Source organism: Salmo salar, chromosome 26 (genome assembly GCF_965601325.2).
Source record: "Salmo salar chromosome 26, fSalSal1, whole genome shotgun sequence".
Taxonomy (NCBI): Eukaryota; Metazoa; Chordata; class Actinopteri; order Salmoniformes; family Salmonidae; genus Salmo; species Salmo salar.
In genome coordinates, this window is record NC_138316.1 from 21074070 (window position 1) to 21095437 (window position 21368).

The window sequence follows — 21368 nt, forward strand, 5'->3', positions numbered from 1 at the left end:
ACATTAGTCACAGTTATAATTGCAATCAACCAAAACAAACAATATTTCCATTGATGTCCACTACCATAAATATAGTTTGCACTTTAAATCCTAATATTGGCACAGATCTACAAATGGTGGAGTAATTTCCCCCAATTCAGAAATTCCACAATGTAGCCATAATGTTCCAAAGCACACAACATTAATCAGCTTCCCCTGACAAATGCTTAATATTTCAGCTTAGCGCAAATAATCCAATGCAAATGACAACATATTTAAACCCATCACTTAAGAGGATATTGGTGCCATGCAATTAGGTCATACTGGAAAAGAAAATTATGCCAATTACAGGTCACACAACATGACTGGTGCTCTCTCCCTCCCTGCCTCTGCAGTGAGCTGTGAATGTAAAACGTTGATATAATGAGTGTTAAATGATGTGGTGCAGAAAGGCCAGGCAGAGGGAGACAGAGGGGTGAGGTGAGGGAGTGCACGGAGAGTGAGTGGGCCGGTGTTCTTACCCTGGAGGACTCGTAGGAGGGACTGGACGACTGGCCACCTGGGGCCCAGGAGGACGCTGCCTGGCTCGGCCTCTCATCCATACCTGTCAGAAGAAGAGATGCACAACTCCATCAGCACCGTGTCCTCAGACTCCTTACCAACACACACACACACACACCGACACACCCATACCGACACACCCACACCCACACCGACACACACACACCGACACCGACACACACACACACACACACACACACACACACACACACACACACACACACACACACACACACACACACACACACACACACACACACACACACACACACACACACACACACACACACACACACAAACAGACTCTCTCTAATCTCACACACACACACACAAGAACACACACAGACATTTAACAGTTAGACAGAGCTGGAGTGACACGTTACACATATAAACAAACACAGAAAGAGAGGGGCCATACAGCACAGGAAAGGAACCAGTGTACCCCTAGAGGAACTGAATTAGACATTAACACTATTCAAAATGTGATATAACAAATGAATTGCAAAGTTGAATTGCTATCCAAAAGTGATTGTTTTTCACATTTCTTTATGATCTCTCTTGAATCAAAGGCAAAGGCTGCAGTTAATCAAACAGGGCAGAGATATTTCACACGTCTAATGTTTCATAGCAACGGCCTCTCAGTTCTCCAGGGGCCTGGTTTAACAAAAGACATAACAGTGCATCTACAGTCGTGTCTGTCCCTGGGCGAGCGAGCATGCTGCCATTCTCTTGGCAGGAGGACAGACGACAGAGCAAGAGTAGAAGAAAGTGACTAATCTGTTATACCTCCTCTATTCAAAGGCTGTGCTGCTTTACGAGTGCCAGGCACATTTTCACGGCGTCATTTATTTTGGTTTACATAAATCACGGACCAAAAAATGTGCACTCCTTACCATGTGTGCATGCTCAAAATGTGCTTCAGAGCACTAGAGCTGGATGATTTGGCAGTGATGTATAGTCCAGCACTGTCAAAACAGCTGAGCACTGAAACTTCATAAAACTCATTTAAAAAAACTCCATGTTTCCAAAGACAGCAAAATAAAATAATATATAAACAAATAAATCAATAAAGTTGACACAATTGCATGAATTCAACATCTGCTATGTGATGAACAAATATAATATCTGACCTTCGAAATTACATTTATGGGGCCTGCTCAGTAAAGAGATACGATTCTGAGATTCTTCACGCTGTTTGAGCCAATATTGTTTTGTAGGTAACATAATTGCAGGAGGGGGAGTAACATCAACATTTTGCAAGTTATTGATTGTTCCCTTTGTCATTTCACCCTGCTTCAGAAAACTGCAATACCATTCATTTGATTTGCCCTCAAATATAACAGATCAGATTTCAAGGAATTGTATATACAATGAATCAAATCTAGCTATTGCAGGGAGTAAACAAACCTTTAAACCATAACACAGACTCTCAGAGGACCTGTAATCCACTTTCATTTGTTTAAAATTTCTAAATGTTAGTGACAAAAAAACATAAGTCTTCGGTTGCCTGAACCGTGCCACTTGACCGCATGGCTGGGCACACACTAAACACCAGCTATCTGCATTTGCATGAGTAGAACAAACAGGCCCTTTAGCGAGGAGAGAAGTAGACTTTTCCACCGTGAAAAAGAGCTTGGCCAACATCACACAATCACAATGTGCGGGCTAGACCCCGTGCCAAAGACAATGTAGAGGCCAGCCAATGTGAGGCTGGCAGCACTGCACAGAGTGCAGCAGTCAATTCAACTCAACTCAACTCATGGCACCTTCATTGGCATACTCTAGCAATACACAGTAACACACTTTTCAAAAGTGAAATAACATGTTAACACTACACATAATAATATAACATTCCAAAAGGGGGAAACGCTGTACTCCACACTAGCTGTAGCACAACCGTGCTTGGCTCTTTAGGGCACTAGTTGTCACCTCCAGTCTCTAGTCTCTGTCCTGACTGCCAGCTCCTGCCTGGGGCTCCAGGGTCCTCTCTCTACACACGACTACAGATATAGCTACACTAGCCAGGGACAACACAATATCACTATGCTTCACACTGATTGAGACAAACATAGAGCGGTAGAGTTGTCTTCAAATAAGGAGATAATACTAAAATAGTCATCTACGGAATAGCAACATGACACATTTTGTTAAGCATTCTCTACAGGAGGTTAACAAACAAATAGAAATGTGTGAACATGCTGGTTATATTATGAATGTAAACACCAGTGGTATTTGCACAGATGTCGTTTTTGATTCTTCTGTGCTAAGCCGTTTCTTCAGGAGTATTTTTGTTCTCTAGCGAAACACTCAATCGAATCTGATGAAGGTAAATATGGCTGCTATTGATAGGTGAAATGTTAGGGAAAAGGACATAGGTTTTTATATCTACGGCACAGGGAAGTCCTTCTCTGAGGAGTAATTCGTTTTTTTGTGTTATATTTGTACTGTGGAATGCATTACTAATGTCTCTGGAAGAAATATCTAAATGCACATCTGTGATGTCAATTCTAAGCTAACAGACAGCAAGGTTTGAAAGAAAGTGGCCCATGGACTCGGATCGGTTCCATTTGGCTTGGAAGGAAGGAACTGTCTCTCTGTGGTTTCTACTGTTATGAGTCAGCCGCTCCATTTAACCATCCACCAAATCACTGACAACCAACGTCATGAGACACTGCTACAGTAGCTGAGGTCACACACACCAACAGTTAAGCAGATAAAAGACAGAGGCATACTATTACTGTAGCCTGACAAATGTATTATAAGATCAATTCCACCTGTCTGTAATATCATCCAGGTCTCATCTGCTCTTAATACAGTCCATTTTCACCTACCATTCATCACTTTCATCACGTTTCATGTGTAACAGGTTATATGGAACAGGGCGCCCATGTCCTGCTGCTGGGAACAGAGAGGCTTCAGAGGTATGGCACGCAGTCCTGTCAGCCCCATCTGTGGCAGCTCTGCTCTGGAACAAACTCCATCATATATCCACTCCACTCCGCAACCCAGCACGCTGGTCACACACTGTTCACACACTGGTCACGCACATAACATGGAATCATACTGCACTGCATGACAGCCGCATTGTCAGCCGTGCATGTGTGTGTGGCAAAGACTCTCTAATTATTTCACAACCCTAGTTCTCAATTATAGAATTGAACAGGAAATAGACAAAGACATTATGCAGATATGAATGCTTCAGTTTGACTAGAGTGGGATTTTGCTCTCTGGCGTGCCCCCACTGCATAAACCTATGCCAAAGAATGTTCATTTACATGCAGTGTCTGTCGAGTAGAGGATTTAAATATGGATTTAACTTGGCACGGCACTGCTCTGTGTGCAAATCTTTGTCTATCCTGTTTTCAAGTCTGGCAGTCATTAGATATCCTCCTTTAACTTTTCTTCTGTTTAGTATTTAGGAAGAAATCAAAGCAATTCTTTGTTCATTGATTAAAATAACATTTGAAGGGCACTCTGGATATAGGAGACTAACTCCTAGGAGAGGTCTTAGGTTGGCATACTTTTAGGAAGTCCTTAGCAATAAAACAAAATCAAAATAACTGATCACAGTCAGTCACTGTCCTTCTTGTGATGTGCATTTCAAAATCAGCCTGACACACAACCTGGTACTCATTTGCCTGTAGTCTCTGTAGTTGTTGTAGTCTCTGTTGTCTTTGTAGTAGTTGTAGTCTTTGTAGTAGTTGTAGTCTCTGTAGTTGTTGTAGTCTCTGTTGTCTTTGTAGTAGTTGTAGTCTCTGTAATTGTTGTAGTCGTTGTAGTCTCTGTTGTCGTTGTAGTCATTGTAGTCTCTGTAGTCGTTGTAGTCATTGTAGTCTCTGTAGTCTTTGTAGTATCTGTGGTCTCTGTAGTTGTTGTAGTCGTTGTAGTCTCTGTAGTCGTTGTAGTCTCTGTTGACTTTGTAATAGTTGTAGTCTCTGAAGTCTCTGAAGTATCCGTGGTCTCTGTAGTCTCTATAGTTGTTGTCATCTTTGTAGTCTCTATAGTATCTGTAGTCGTTGTCGTATCTGTAGTCTTTGTAGTCTCTATAGTCTTTGTAGTCTCTGTAGTCGTTGTCGTATCTGTAGTCTTTGTAGTCTCTATAGTCTTTGTAGTCTCTGTAGTCTTTGTAGTCATTGTAGTCTCTGCGAGCCGATGCAGCCTAGGAACAAAGTCAGATCCAGAACCTTCTTTTCTTTTTAGAATAGTCGAATAAAAACATCTTGTACCAGCTTTTAACATCAACAAAACAAGTTCAACTAAAAGCATTTCTAGTGTCTATAATCTTTTTGGTTTATAAAAATAAAGACGTTTTCTGCTAATATCCTTTCAGAGGTTACTGTTTCTTCAGAGGAAAACAATCTCCCAAAAATAAGGACAGGAAATGTCTTGCTGATCTACATGTATGCCTAGACCTAGCTGAACTACATATGTGTGATCAATTCCTCAATGCATACCAACACCTCTATCTGCACTATTTAAAGAAATCAGTGGCAAATATATTTACGGTTACACAGGAGCTCGGAAGAGAAGCTTAGGAGCATCGTTAAAATCACACCCTTTCTCACAACATCCTAGGCACTGAATTATTTTTTTTAAGTGAGATTGTCACAACAGTAAAAATGTCAAACAACAATTGAACGCTAGTAGCTAACATTCCTACATTTCATCTGCTATCTTACTGCGTAACTGCTACATAACTGTATGGAAACCCAACATCTTGAAGAAGAAAAAAATGTGTACATCAAAGAAATTACAACATTGTTTATTTACAGATTTATGGATAGAGACTGAATACAGACAAACAACTCATTGTAACTCTGATTGAGCTAGTGAGAACCTTTAATCCAAATAAGCCACACTAAACAGTGGAACTGTGTCAAAGTGCAAAATACAAATAAAAACTACAGCATCATTTAAATGAGGTAGCCTGAACAGCTAATGTTTAGCCTTATGAGTAACCTCACATGCAACCACATATCCCACAGCCACTGAGCAGTGCTGTTATGTTCTGAGTACTCTGATCTAGTGAACAGAGGTGTTCAGCGTGGGGAACCGGAGCTTCCATCACTGCCAACTGACTGTCAGGAACAAACACGTGATATCCTCCACGTCTCAAATCAAACACGTCAACACAACCTTGAATTGGAGGGCAAATATTTATCTTGGCAATGTCTGCTCTCCTCTGTAGTTTAATTGTTGAGCAGGGGTCCACATCCCCTCAGACATACAGTCAAAAGGGCACCGCACCGATTGTTCAAACGGACCCTGTTTTCTGGCAAACCCCACTGAAAAAAGAAATGCATTTGTTACTTCACACAACTGTGAACGACCACTGCAAAAAACAACAAGCACACCAGACGTGACATCACAAAGCGATGTCCAAGTCATTCGGCAGAACTGAAAACACAGTTTTTCTTTGCCAAATTGCTAGGAAACCAAACATTCAGACCAAGCGGGCATCGCTTGTGGAATCACTGCGGGCTGCAATCAATACGGACCTACAGGGAAGCAACATCGTAAATGATGGCAAACAGTTGTGGCTGCCAAGGCATTACCATGTCTTTACCAGTTGTGCTGTGCCTCCTCAGAGAGGAAATGCGTCCTTTAGACATAGTCTAGGAGTGAAACATCAATACAGAAAGAAAACGTAAACAAGCTAGCCTCATACTTCACCTTACATGACTGAATCTACAGTGGGGTTAAAATAATAAACTAAACATTCTCAGAATCTTAAATAATGATCAACTGACATTTGTCAAAAAGTAATGAAGGTATCAGGTATAGTAATGGATTTTTGATTCATTGTTAAAATAAGTAAACAACACGGTGATTATTTCACATACAGTAGTAACCATTATAAAAATCGGACCAAAAAAGTCACCCCTTCACAATTCATATTTATAATAGACTACCACTACTACAACTGCCTAGGCTCTGAAGAGCTCACCAGCCTGTTAATTGAATTAAGTCCAATTTGTGCAATGTAAAAATTGACTTCCCCATACATATGTAGCAATGAGAGGTTTGTCAGAGCTAGTGCAGTAGTGTCTTCATTAGACAGACTCTCTCTCTGCACTGAGATCCAGTCATCCACAAAGCCCTGTCACAGACAGAGGTCTTGACAAGCAAATGACAAGACGCTTCTCCTTCGGGATCCCCTCCAACTCCGAGCAAACAGTCGTAAGGCAGGCAGCAGGCAGGTTAATAAGACATGCTGTAGCGATAGATAGATATACATTTGAATTCGTCACGGTATCTTTAATGAAACGCATCAAACAAGAGTGCCTGCAACCAAACAACCAAGTCTGCCACCGTGCACAGCTTGAGCTGATTTGACTGTATGCAAAGAAGGGAGCTATTTTCGGTTGTTCACTTCCAATCTAACAGCTACTCTCTCATGTCACATGGAGACTGGCTCAGCTCGCTGCGAGGGACAACCCCTCACTGGGGCTGTGTGTGTGTTGGAGTACCCTAAACTGTTCACAACTCACATGGAAGTAGACAAAAAATACAGTTTGACTGTGTGCAGAGAAATACATTTTTTTTATAAAAAAGCATTTCAATGGGATATCGACTAGGTTTGGGTAGTATCCACATTTTCATACCATCATACCATTTCTCCATACCGGGGTATACAGTATTATCGAATGTGCACACAAGGGGTGCTAATCCCCCCCCCCCCCCCCACACACCTGGCACAAAACCATTTAGGGAACATGGATCTTGATCTAGGATGGGATTGTATGTCTCTGCTGTAACCAAGAAGCTTGATCTTGACATCTAGCCACTTAGCTAGCAAGTTAGCAAACCAAATGCATAGCTGGAGCCCTGAGCTGGATATAAATTATTTGATACATGTTAGATTTCTTATAGTTATATTTAACTTATAATTAGTAATAAGCAGGGGGGTAGCACGCACTTCGGCAGCCCACGCGACCCCCCCCCAAAAAATTATTTTTTATATATATATTGAAAATCATAGCGTCAGTATTTGGAAATAGCCCAGTATACGGTATATCGCCCAAGCCTAATATCAACATTGTCAAATGTCATCAAATTAGACCATAATTACTATCAATTTCATCATTTGTTTTATGCTTAGTGATTTTAATTTGTAGAAATATCTCTAGGTAGGCAGAGGTATGGAGCCGGTGAAGCTGCAGTATTTGCCCAATGTCCCCCTGCTGAGCACACACAACCCACAACCGATGGCCTCTTCAAATTCATGTCATTAACAGGCACGAAGGAGAAACCGCAATTTCCCTCTGTTCAAGCTGCAGAGGGGCTCATGTTTGTTTTGCTATCTCTGTTTCTCTGGGACACTTCGGAGGGGCCTTGAAGGGTCCTGGCAGTTCAGCTCTGCTGAATTTGTCTGAGTATGCCCAGTTCAGACGCATTAATCCAAACTCTCATTCCCTGCAATTTCCACACTTCCTTCCTGTGCTGCTGCCTGCGCCCCTCGCCATATGTTCACAGTGGCTTACGGAGGAAAGGTGCTTTTTCCTCTAGAGGAGCTGGAGCACACAGGCTAAAGAGATGAGGAATTTATCTCTGCTATAACATAAACTGCCAGAGTGCAGTAGTTATGCAGAATAAATGAGTTTCTTATTTAACATAAATCAATTTCCCTTAGGTTTTTTGTTAGTAACGTGTATCTAAAATGTTTACAAACACAAAATCCACTCATATTTCATTCAAATGGCAAAAGGCCTTGAACTGGTTGAGAAACAGTTTAACTAGGCACAGTGGCAGACTAAATGAGCTAAGTGCTCTAATACTGCTATGCAATAATATTTCAAGTGATGTTACATAAACTTAAAAAAAGACTCATAATTGCAGACTCAATTTACTCTAGAACCTGTACTGTAAAAACCCTCAAATTGCAATCCACTCAGCAGAAAGGTTAACCACAGAGAAGTGCCCTCGTGTGGTCGTACAAGCAGACAAGTCATATCTCTTTATTCATTCACCGTGCGTGGATCTTTTTAGGGTGAAACAAACACTGGAGCACAAAAGGATTAGCCTATCACACCAGCGGGTTCCTGCAATCAGCAGCGTGTTTATTACATCAGGAGGACTTAGTTTTATTGAGCTGCTCATTAGTAGGTTTAATCAGAGTCGTGTCTTATGACTGTTCTAACAGCACTATCAGATCCCTCATCGGAGGGCTGAGTGCTATCACACACACACACACACACACACACACACACACACACACACACACACACACACCCTTCAATCTTTACTGAAATGAAAGCACACGAAAACACAATGAAGAATGTAGCTAGCGTTCCCCCATATAGCTTCTGATACAGAGTCCCTTCTCATTCCTGTGCTCCTGGCCATAAATTAGCCAACATGGCAGAGGAAGGACCATCGAGTCCCACTCCTCTGCCTCCAACAGCAGTGCTGAATATAACACAGGCCCTGGTAGGCAGTGGACTGCACCGGAGCCAAACGTTCCCTCATTCTCCCCTGGCCCTGACACCAATGGCAGGGCTGTCAGCACAGCAAGCTACTCTCACGCTACTCATAGCAGGGGGACAGCAGTCTTTCCTGACTCATTTGGGCTTGTGTGATCTTCTCTTCCTCGTGACGTGTTTTCTAGTGATGGAGATGAACATGTGGGAGTGAGAGAGCCCTTCTTTGGTATCAAAAGTGAATTAACATGATGGGACGATATTAATGATGTAATAAAGTGAGTGACAGCCAATCAGAGTGCATGACCAGTGACCCTCTGCTGTTCCATCTGCTCCACAGTCAGAGAGGATCCTGGGACGGGGACAAAAGGAGGCTGGAAAAACGACAAGCTCTCTCAATTTATTAACTCACTTTTCATCACCCTTTTTGATCAATGTTGATTAGAACAAATAATCAAAAAACTATTTTAAGTATCCTGGACCTAACTGTCAAATAATAAGTGATTCATATTTCAGTCTTCTAGTTCAGTAATAATTATTAGATTTGCAGGAAGGGAACATATTCCCAGCTGAGAGACAATGTGTCACGTCCTGACCCTTGTAAGAGGTCATTTTCTATAGTAGATGGGTCAGGGCGTGACAGGGGGTGTTTGGTTGGTTTTCTGGTTTTCTATTTCTAGGTTTTGTGTTCTAGGTTTTCTATTTCTATGTTGTTGTTTTTGGGGTTGATCTCCAATTGGAGGTAGCTGGTCCTCGTTGCCTCTGATTGGAGATCATATTTAAGTAGGGGGTTTTTCCTTTTGGGTTTGTGGGTTGTTAATTTTGAGTAGTGTGTTTTCCTCTCTGCGTCACGGTTTGTTTTTTGTATTTGGTGTATTGCAACGTTTCACTATAAATAAAAAGATGTGGAACTACAACCATGCTGCGTGTTGGTCCGATCATTCTGACAGCCGTGACACAATGAGAAAAATGGTACGAAAGCACGCAGTGTCATTAGTATTTCCTTCAAATCCTGTTATTTTATTAATCTGCAATAAAATGTTAATGCATTGCCATTTATGATGTAAAGGATGTAATATATGTAACTGCTTCCTCTACCTCATTCAATAATGTAACAAAGCCAAAGAGAATATTATTTCCCTTCATTACAATAATTACCATGGTAACAAACAAAATGAGGTTGCAAGAATTGAAAGTTGAGAGCTTTACAAAAGATTTAGCTTGAGTCCGTCGTCTTTAATTTATTACTGTAAATCCTTCAAAAGACAAATTAAAACCAGGAACAAATCAGTGGTACGCAGTAATCCTCAAGTATTTTAAAAGAGGAGAGATTGAATCTCAATTTGATTGGTATTTTGCACAGCACAGCAACAAAATATTTCAGACCTTAGACCTAAAAATAACATGCCACATTCACTGCAAATGCAGTTGCAACTAAATCTATACATAGGAGAGGCTGGCCCAGCCACTGCTGAGGGATTAGGCCTACACAACAATGACTCGGACTCATCAGCATTTTCTACATCTGAAATGGAAATCCTGACAAATGTATCAAGCCTCAGGTCACGGTTATCCTCACAAACTAGCCACAGCACCTGAGAAAGTGTGTGAGTGTGCGTGCCGCGTGTGCCGTGTGTGTTTACGCGAGAGAGAGCATTTATGAGTGTGGGAAAGAGTGAAAGAAACAGAGATGCCCCATTGTGCAACAATCCATTCTGTGATCTTTAAAACCACTAGAACAAAACATGACCCTATGATGGAAATCTATTTGATAAGGACAATTATTTTGTATGCTTTTTGGCAAGGCAGTGGTGTACATAGTCTGATTCCTGCATTTAAATCCCCCTCCCCTCAACACCTGCACAGAATGACCAAACAGACAATTTCCTTATCATACCTTCCATCTTCAAACACAAATAGGACATAGCCAGTGAAGAAACCCAAACAGCTAGGTAGGCAGAGGGAGCTGTAATAAAAACAGTGATAGAGGGGTGGCCACTCCCTCCTAGCCTGCATCCCTCCCTCCTTCTGAGATCCTGAGTAGATATGGTTCAACTGGTAAAGGGCCAGTCCCCAACTCAGCATCCCAGCAGCTCCCCAGAGTACCCCCAGTAATGCTCTGTCCAGGGCTCTCTGACTCCCACAGGAGCCTGGTAGATCAAACAGGGGATCATTACTCATTCCTTCCCACTAACCCCTACTCTGTTATTCCCAATCGAAGCCCTGCACGCTCCCAGGCGCATCACTGACACCACACGGCAGGCCCGGCTGCATGCGATGGCCACGGGCTCTCAGATCATTAGAAGAGGACAACCCACCCCTCCTCCTCCCGCTGCTGCCCCCAGATACGTCCTCAGAGGGTAGGGCCAGTCCTTACTGGTCAAGATGGAGGTAGCTAATGCTAATGCTCTCTCTCTCTCTGTGACATGTCCATGCGTGTGTGTCAAGGCCTGCTTCATGGTTGACGAATGCAACTCTGTATCTCTGAGGAGTGCTTTCCACCTTACATCAACATGCTCACTTAAGTCCAGAGTAGTCAGCATCAATGTACTGTATTTGGGAGTTTAGATTTAAAATGAACAGACATCCTGTGCTTCAGCAGCAGGTGTTCCCAAAGCATGCATACATACATACATACATACATACATACATACATACATACATACATACATACATACATACACTACATACATACATACATACATACATACATACATACATACATACATACATACATATACAACTCACTACCTCAGTCCAACACCTAACACTGTCCATTCAGACTACATCAGCCAGAGGTCAGGCACAGATAAGCAGGAATAGAAATGTATCTCTGCCTGGTTTTAAATCCAGCTGCCTCAAGTACCAATAAAGGTTGTTTGGTCCCCACCAACTAAGTGCCTTCACAACTTAACACAACATCAAATACATGGTAATAAACAGCTCATTTGAAAAATGAATTGGAATCCACATCAAAGGAGCCAAGTCAGATGTACAACACCAACTTTCTTCAATCAAAATAATGACAGTCTAGGAAAAGCCTGATAGTAATCTACTGCATATTGGGTGACTGAAGACATTATTTTAATGCTTTTCCTCTTGGCAGACCTGCAAAAAACATGCAAAAGCTGTGCCAAGTCACCTGCCTTCAAAGGACTTTCATCGCTATGGCAACAGCACAGTTCTCCATAACCAAGTCAGGAGCTGACCTGTGATACATAAATGAGAGATGTCCAAACTCTCCCTGAATCTTCCCTCCAGTGGCGGGCGGGAGGCCCAGTCTGCCAGGGGAGGGTACCCATCTGAAGGCATCACAAACGCACTGTGGCCCAATGGTTCACAGAGCAGCCGGCAGGTTATCTAAAAATAAACTGACGTCTCAGGAAGAAAAGGATTCCTTCAGCAATACACTCAAAGGCTTAAAACATGAAATGAGGTTTATCAAACTAAAGCCTGCTATAAGACCTGATCATATTTCTAAAAATGAAATAAAACATTTTCTTTCTTTTTTAATATAGTCTAGAATTTTTTCACGCGCTTTTGTAAAACAGGAGTTCTAAGACTACAAACTAAAATGAGATGATCTGATGTGGATTTAAATAAACACTCAAAACAATGAGAGCCTATGAGAAATGAAATCAGAACTGGAGTGAGAAGCATCTCAAAGTACAACAGCTTCCATGAGCAAAATAAAAGATTTAGCTCAGTCCTTCTTTGAGAACCTCAGTTGAAAGCTAGTGTTGTGGTTATATATATTGAATCTGTTTGAACTAATCCATTTTAGAAGAAAAATGCATGCTTAAATTGAAGACCGACTTAGCAGTTGCTTTAAACAAAAAATACAACATTCCAAATCCTTTGAAAATGCTTTGAAGATAAGCTGCGTTCAAGATGAGTTTTGTCACCTTTTATATCTTCACACATTGTGACATGTACAGTGGAGAGGTTTTTGTGTGTGTTAAATTATCTTAAAATGCAAGCTGGGTACTTCTGCAAGTTCTAAGTCTTCTGACTGAACAAAACAATCCTTGCTTAATAATTATGAATGAGAATAAGTCATATTCTTCAATACTGTATTAATAATTAATCAGCAGATAATAATATTTTCTAATCCATGGGGATAAAAGCTGAAGAAAGAGCTTTAAACTGAGAGAAAGTTTGCTCAAGTGGAAGGAAACTGCAGTGTAAGTCTATCACAAGCATATTATTTAAATTATATTCACAAAAAGTACTGTAAATATAATTGAACAGTTCTGACATCCTTGTAACATCCTTGTACAACTTGTCTTCATCTATTCTGTAAACAAGTGAATGTTAACATGTGGCACATTCTTTGAATTGACTGCAGGACAACCAGGAATACTTAGGACCATTCTAAACAAGATGGGATAAATAAACATAATTACAGGAAGGCAACATTTCAGGAGAAATGTATCATAAATTCTGTTCAGGTAGTCAACCCGCAGTAGGAGCAGAAATATTTGCCTCAGTCTGTCCCTCTAGGAGCAACAACAACCCAAACATAATTATGGCTTTTCTGATTCTTGGCTGACTTCTACAGCAAGTCTAAAGTAGGTGGAACAGAGAGAGCAAACCATGATCTGAAAATATTCCTAATATAGCTCTCCAAATATAAAAGTGCCACAGTGAGCTCTGAAGCAAGCTAACTGAGCAGCTTGGACATAGATGTTAACGTAAGTATTGCCTCATGCAGAACATTACATTTGAGGTATCAGTGGTTTCTAGTTTACTACTTGCTTTAGGTCAAGGAGTATAGCAAGCTTGGAAAGCTTGAAACAGACAGGTGTGACTCTGACACACATAAAGAGCCTCAAGGGGAGTCAGCCCAAAACAGATCCCACATACTGTCTTTTGGTGGAAATAGAACAAAAATAGTATCCACATAAGCCTCTACAAAACATGGCTCAATTCTTGTGACTTTTCTTACTGACTAAATAAATACCACCAGGCATTTCAGCCATGGCGATGGGCTTTGATGGGAAAAACAGTCTATGAACAGGCTCTATTTCTTTTCTATTCTAAACAAAAAGCACCATGCTGATGCTGGTCTATTTTGGAAGCCACAGCATGCATGCCCAACACATCAGGCTTAAATGTGTCTGGTCACATGATGTCCATGAATGCCATGCTATATTAAATTCTAAAGCACACCGCAGAGTTTACTGAGTTCAATTCTCCCACTTCTCACATTAGGAATTCAGAAAAGGAGTTCCTTTGTAACACTTGAATTGAAGCAACATTCTATTTTATATTTATTTATGGTGGGGCAAAATGGAAAGTATGATCACCGAAACAGAAGTAGGCCTATTCAGCAGCACTTTACATAGCATTAGCTACATAGAGCGCTATTAAAGGACGGTTGGGAATATATTTGACATAAGGTAAACAGACTCAAATTGATATATATTGATAATGCTCTGTATATTTGTTAATACTTATGAATGCAGTGAATGCTTTACTCAAACTGATTTATGAAAGTGCAAGTATATACAGTGCCAGCAGGTAGCCTAGTGGTTAGAGCGTTGGACCAGTAACCGAAAGGTTGCTGGATTGAATCTGCGAGCTGACAAGGTAAAAATCTGTCATTCTGCCCCTGAGCAAGACAGTTAACCCACTGTTCCCCGGGTGCCGTGGATGTTGATTCAGGCAGCCCCCCGCACCTCTCTGATTCAGAGGGGTTGGGTTAAATGCGAAAGATACATTTCAGTTGAATACATTCAGCTGTACAACTGACTAGGTTTTCCCTTCGGAAAGTATTCAGACCCCTTGATTTTGTTACGTTACAGACTTATTCTAAAATTGATTAAATAAATAACAATCCTCAGCAATCTACACACAATACCCCATAATGACAAAGTGAAAACATGTTTTTAGACATTTCTACAATAAAATACAATTTAAATAAAAAAACAGAAACCTTATTTACATAAGTATTCAGACCCTTTGCTATGAGACATGCAATTGAGGTCAGGTGCATCCTGTTTCCATTGATCATCCTTGAGATGTTTCTACAACTTGTATGGAGTTCACCTGGGGTAAATTATATTGATTGGACATGATTTGGAAAGGCACACACCTGTCTTTATAAGGTCCCACAGTTGACAGTGCATGTCAGAGCAAAAACCAAGCCATGAGGTCGAAGAAATGGTCCTTAGAGCTCAGAGACAGGATTGTGTCGAGGCACAGATCTGGGGAAGGGTACCACAACATTTCTGCAGCATTGAAGGTCCCCAAGAACACAGTGGCCTTCATCATTCTTAAATGGAAATAGTTTGGAACCACCAAGATTCTACCTAGAGCTGGCCGCCCAGCCAAACTGAGAAATTGGGGAAGGGCCATGGTCTGGGAGGTGACCAAGAACCTGATGGTCACTCTGACAGAGCTCTAGAGTTCCTCTGTGGAGATGGGAGAACCTTCCAGAAAGACAACCATCTCTGCAGCACTCCACCAATCAGGCCTTTATGGTAGAGTGGCCAGACAGAAGCCACTCCTCAGTAAAAGGCACATGACAGCCTGCTTGGAGTTTGCCAAAAGACAGCTAAAGACTCTCAGACCTCGAGAAACAAAATTCTCTGGACTGCTGAAACCAAGATTGAACACTTTGGCCTAAATGCCAAGCGTCATGTCTGGAGGAAATCTGACACCATCCCTACGTTGAAGCATTGTGGTGGCAGCATCATGCTATGGGGATGTTTTGCAGCAGCAGGGACTGGGAGATTAGTCACGATCAAGGCAAAGACGAATGGAGCAAAGTACTGAGAGATCCTTAATGAAAACCTGATCCAGAGCGCTCAGGACCTCAGACTGGAGCAAAGGTTCACCTTCCAACAGGACAACGACCCTAAGCACACAGCCAAGACAATGCAGGAGTGGTTTCGGGACAAGTCTCTGAATGTCCTTGAGTGGCCCAGCCAGAGCCCAGACTTGAACCTGATCGAACATCTCTGGAGAGACTTGAAAATATCTCTGCAGCAACGCTCCCCATCCAACCTGACAGAGCTTGAGAGGATCTGCAGAGAAGAATGGGAGAAACTCCCCAAATACAGGTGTGCCAAGCTTGTAGCGCCATACCCAAGAAGACTTGAGGCTGTTATCACTGCCAAAGGTGCTTCAACAAAGTACTGAGTAAAGGGTCTGAATACTTATGTAAATGTGATATTTCTGTTTTTAATTTTTTATACATTTGCTTACATTTCTAAAAACCTGTGTTTGCGTTGTCATTATGGGGTATGGGGCGTAGATTGATGAGGGGAAAAAACTATTTAATCAATTTTAGAATTAGGCTGTAACCTAACAAAATGTGGAAAAGGTCAAGGGGTCTGAATACTTTCCGAAGGCACTGTACTTAAAGCGTCAATTCAGCACTGACTTGACCTGAATCCCAAGCTATTTACTTCTGTGGAGACAGCATCCAGAATGGGAAGTGAGGATGTAAAGTACTCTGACAAACATCCTAACACTTCCCAGCCTTTTCACAAAAGCTCCCTTTTGGCCCCATTGTCTTGCTGTTCAGTCCATTGTCTTGCTGTTGTTTCCACTAAAAGTGTGTCCTTTAGAACTAACGACAAGGCAAGGCTTTGTTGCTTTACGTAAAACAAGTATTGAGGCGACATAATGCTTGATTGTGCTGTGGATTCATGTCCTGGAGCCTTTACAGCGAAGAAATGATCCACATAAAAGCAGGGAATTTAAGCAACACTTATTATCTACGAAAATGAAGCAAGATGCATCAGCCTAAACAGCCCACTTCTGCATGAGAAATGCTCCCGGATAAAAGTACACTACATCAGCTCACGTCCTCTAGTCATTGAGCCTGTGAGATAGAGATAGATGTGTGAAGGCCACATGAATGGCCAGGTCTTTAGGGACCTGGGGCTGAGGAACTCACTGCCTTTTTCAACAGCTCAGCACTAGGGGAAGGACACATGCATATGAAACACCACTTGATGAACAGGAAGTAACCCCATACTGTACTTACTACACAACTGATAGACATTGGATATCTTTGGTACAGCTTTTATATGGTGCACAAATCTAGGGAGCAATATATCACAAACACAATCAATGCCCCACTGTCAATATGAGCAAAATTGATCTTGTGTCATAATCAATAGAAAATGAGTATGTGAAAAAGCCACAGAGCTCTTTTTGCACACAAAACACAAGGAAGGGTTATAAAGTAGTGCTAATTACAATGATACTACACTGTCAGAGCTGTTAGGTCGATAAGCATTCTTTCACATATGTAAAATAAGGCTAAACCATTCCTTATTTCCACATCTTTACAGCAGTCAGTCTACGATAATTCCAGGTGGAGTTGGCATGTTTCACATGCCAGATGTGCAGAGTGCATACCCACACAGACACACACACACACACACACACACACACACACACCGCTAAGGCGGGAAATTAATAGTAATACTATGTTTAATATGAAACCTTCCTCCTTTGGCTTTTCACAAAATGAATAACACAAATATCCCAAATTCAGTGGGAGACATCAGGAACACTCATATGAACAGATTTCAAACAGCAGTGGTTAGACAAGACACAACAGGGGGAGAGACAGGACCAGGGCTAGAACAGAACAGAACAGAGGACATATTAAAATAGGTTTCTGGGATAAAATCCTACCTGGTGCACTGAACTGGCTGCTTCCAAGGGTGGTTGGTCGGTTTTTCCCACTATTTACAGGTGGAGAAAACATCTACCAGAAGAAAAGAAATGGTCTGAAAAATGTGACGCTGAGACAAATTAATATTTTGCCTTTGATAATCCGGCATCTGTTACAAGCTATTCAGACTTCCTGTGTTTCATAATCAATTTCTTCACTGGCGAGACATTGACTGATACAGAATAAAGTGGGCTAAATAACAAAAAATAAAACATTATAAAAAGATAGATAGATAGATAGATAGATAGATAGATAGATAGATAGATAGATAGATAGATAGATAGATAGATAGATAGATAGATAGATAGATAGATAGATAGATAGATAGATAGATAGATAGATAGATAGATAGATAGATAGATAGATAGATAGATAGATAGATACGATAGATAGATAGATAGATAACTGTCCTACCGCGCTAAAATCCAGCAAGTCACTCAATTCCTTGTCTGTGCCGATTGCGGTAATCCGCTGTTGAGGATTCATCCTGCCAATTTTTAGACCTAAAGAAGAAACAGATTGTTTGCTTAGGTCCAATTATTATTGTTTTTTTATTGTCCTAATTCCTTGATTTAAAAAAAGTATCCATTCAATAACGAACTTCAGTAAAGTGCAATCTCATTCTAGATTTCCCGACTGAAGTTGACAAGGAATATTCCCAGAACACGTCGGTTCCGAAAATAAATCCGCACAGTGACCCTTGACATTGCTGTGCGAGTTAATTGATCAAAGGTAGGCTACTGCAACAACCGATTAAAGTAATTGTAATTGACCCCTTGTCATCCACGGTTGAACGCTCCCTTTTAGAAAATGTTATTGCACATTATGTAATCTGAACAGAATGAAAAGGAAAAGGTAACCAATACGTGGTAAGGAAATGCCATCTATTTGGAATGGTACAGGCACATTGAAAATGCTTGGCGCTGCGTGTAACACCAGTGACACACTGAGACCTGCAGCATCGTTTTTCAAATGTTTATCTGACTCCCCAAACGCTACATTTGTATCAATCTTCCGCAACAGACTAAGTAACAAACTAACTAGCCTACTGTATATTTTTAAATCACGGACTAGTGATAGGCTATACAATATGTTGCTTTGCAATAGTCAGTGATGAGCCACGAATTCGATGTGTTATTAAATAGAAAGTGAATTTGCATGTTAAACAAAAACAGAAAATCCACCAATATGCTGTAGGCTACAGATTTAGGCTGTGTAAAACGCCCTTTCAAGTAAAAGTAGTAAAGCAAATGCCAACCCTTTACTCCATACCAGCTCCAGTCTCTTGTATCCCAACTTCTTTCACCCAGTCCGAAACCTTTTTTGACAAACTCACTACAATATTTTACCTTTTCCCCTTTAAAATTCCAACTAGGGCGATCGGGTGTGGTAGTATGGAGCTTCGTTTTCCTGTCACGCGTCTCAAATACTGTAAAATAGTGGTTTAGGTTGTAATAGTTAGCAAAATATCCCCTATATGTCACTTGCGAGTTAACCTTAGGCAGACAGACATTTTTGCTTCGCAAAAACCTCAGCACCACAATGACATTCGGTGTTGTATCCTTCCGCTGAAAACCGTGAAACGATATCCCCGGCCTAGCCCACTACAGACACCACGCGGAGTGGTAGGAGATGACAGTAGTTGAGAAGACCCATCATATTACATTTAGCCTATCTTAATCAATCATTAGGCAAAATCATGTGAGACTAGTACAAATAGATCGAAAACAGATTTTGTAAATTGTGTCAATCAGAGCATTAGTGTGATGAAAGGTATTGGTGGAGGAGTCTGGGGATATTTGAGACCTCTGAATTCGCTACACTGGTGTCAGAAGTGGGATAATGAATAAATGAGTAGCCTATGAATGCATATGGACCGAGACATGAATGCATATGGACCGAGAGAGAGAGTGGGAAAGAGAGAAATCACTTTAAGGTGGTTGCAACTAATTGGACATAATTCTGGCCCACAGTAAATGGAAAATGTTGACCCAGAGTAGGCCTAGTTTCTTTAAAAAGACGTTAGAGTATCACAGTTATAACCTGTTTGTCCCTATGTATGTTAGCCTTATTAATTGAATCTGTCTAAAAGACAGAGAGCATTGTGTGCTGCAGTGTCATGTCTGTCATGGTTTGAGCACAATCAAAAAGCAAGCAAACTGTTCAATCTATTTTTCTTGTGGCAAAACTATTTTTATGGACAGCACAATATGTCGGGACTACTTTTTTTCTCGACTCCGCTAAGGCAAGAGGGAAAACGAAAAGAAAGTGGTGTGAAAAAACTGTAGAACATGTATCGACATTATATATAATTATTCAAAAACAGCTTGATCGGTTTGTTAATTGGTAAAATGTTAATAGTGGCAATATCCTAGCATTTCGGCTGCATCCTTCTTCATCCATCGGTGTCGAATGGGCTCAGAAAACAATAGAGTTGGGCCAGGGCCAAAACTCTAATGCAGGGGTTCTCAAAGTGCGGTCCGAGGTACTTCAGAGGGTCTGCGGCCAGAAAAATCATGTATAAAAAAAATCATACATAATATATATATTTTTTACATACATTTTTTTAAATACATTTTAATAACAACAGCAGATTCAACTAATTTTGGCCAAGGGATCCATGGAATAAGATTAGTCTGTAATACAATAAAATGTAATACTATTCATCTACAATTTATGTACTTAACCCTGGGCAACATGGGCCTAGGAGGCTCACAGGAGTATTGTTATCCACAGTACTTCACCAATTATAAATGTTTCAACTCAATACTTCTTGCATTTTTTTATATAAATGGCCTGTAATTTAAGCTTTAAAACTGCAACATTTTCTCTCTGACTAATAGAGCAATGTGTTAGAATTGCAGGAAATTAGCTTGAAAACTGCTAAATATTCTCTCTGATGCCAAGAGGCAGGCCTTTAAAATATTACTTCCCAGGGCCCAAGACTTGGTTCACCCAGCAATGCATGCACTGCCGAAATCATAGTAAAACTCCTTGTATGCTACTTTTTTCAAATTTGAGTTGTGAAATGATTATGAGTGGGTCACTGCTGAATTTTCTATCACAAAAGAGGTCCTCGGCCCCAAACATTTTGAGAACACCACTTCTAATGAACAAAAGTTTGGTGTGCGATGAAAATGATCAATTGAAGATCATCCGTTGAACAAAAGGTCTGTCCCTACCAGGCTATTATGTTTTGTTTCCAACAGTAAGAAAAGTCAAGAGAAGAGACATGACATTTATGGATAATAGAAAATATTGATGAATATTGAAAATATAAAATCTCTGTAGCCAGTGATCATCAATAGCATATGCATACTGGATGTAGATACTCAGAGGAATTCAAATGCTTTGGTATTATACGCTTGAACATATTTATCAAATTTAGTACATTTTGTGAATCTTTCTAAGCTTACATTGTTCCTGGTAGTATTTGCCTGGCTACAATCTGATAGGCCAACATCACCAGGTATATCTATATAGTTATATATCTTATCTATATAATCACAGTGAAATCAAGCTGGGAAAATTTATTTTAAAAAGTATGGTTTGGTAAGACACTGCATCTAGGTTTAAAAATACCCAAAAACAAGGCTAATACTGCTTGTTTGGATGTGGCCCACCTTGAGTAGAATACTGTAGGCCAAGCTTTAGCCTTGGTATTATGCTGTCCATTGTCCACTCAATGGGCCTCTAGTGTATATCCACTT

General features: G+C 40.8%; 1 protein-coding gene across 5 annotated transcripts in view; it reads right to left on the bottom strand.

The window, feature by feature from the left end:
• The window catches only part of LOC106587346 (transcription factor 12), a 95154-nt gene extending 75958 nt beyond the window's left edge, over positions 1-19196 (bottom strand). For 3 of the 5 annotated variants that reach the window (XM_045709112.2, XM_045709109.2, XM_045709114.2), the window contains exons 1-4: positions 18917-19196; positions 18073-18161; positions 17619-17691; positions 501-583 (exon numbers count right to left, since the gene is read on the bottom strand). In XM_045709112.2, coding sequence (XP_045565068.1) covers positions 501-583; positions 17619-17691; positions 18073-18144 — 228 coding nt within the window. In that variant the 5' untranslated portion in view covers positions 18145-18161; positions 18917-19196. The remainder of the gene's footprint in view (positions 1-500; positions 584-17618; positions 17692-18072; positions 18162-18916) is intronic. The other 2 variants (XM_045709110.2, XM_045709111.2) reach the window with 2 other exon arrangements.
• Between the last annotated feature and the right edge of the window lie 2172 nt (positions 19197-21368).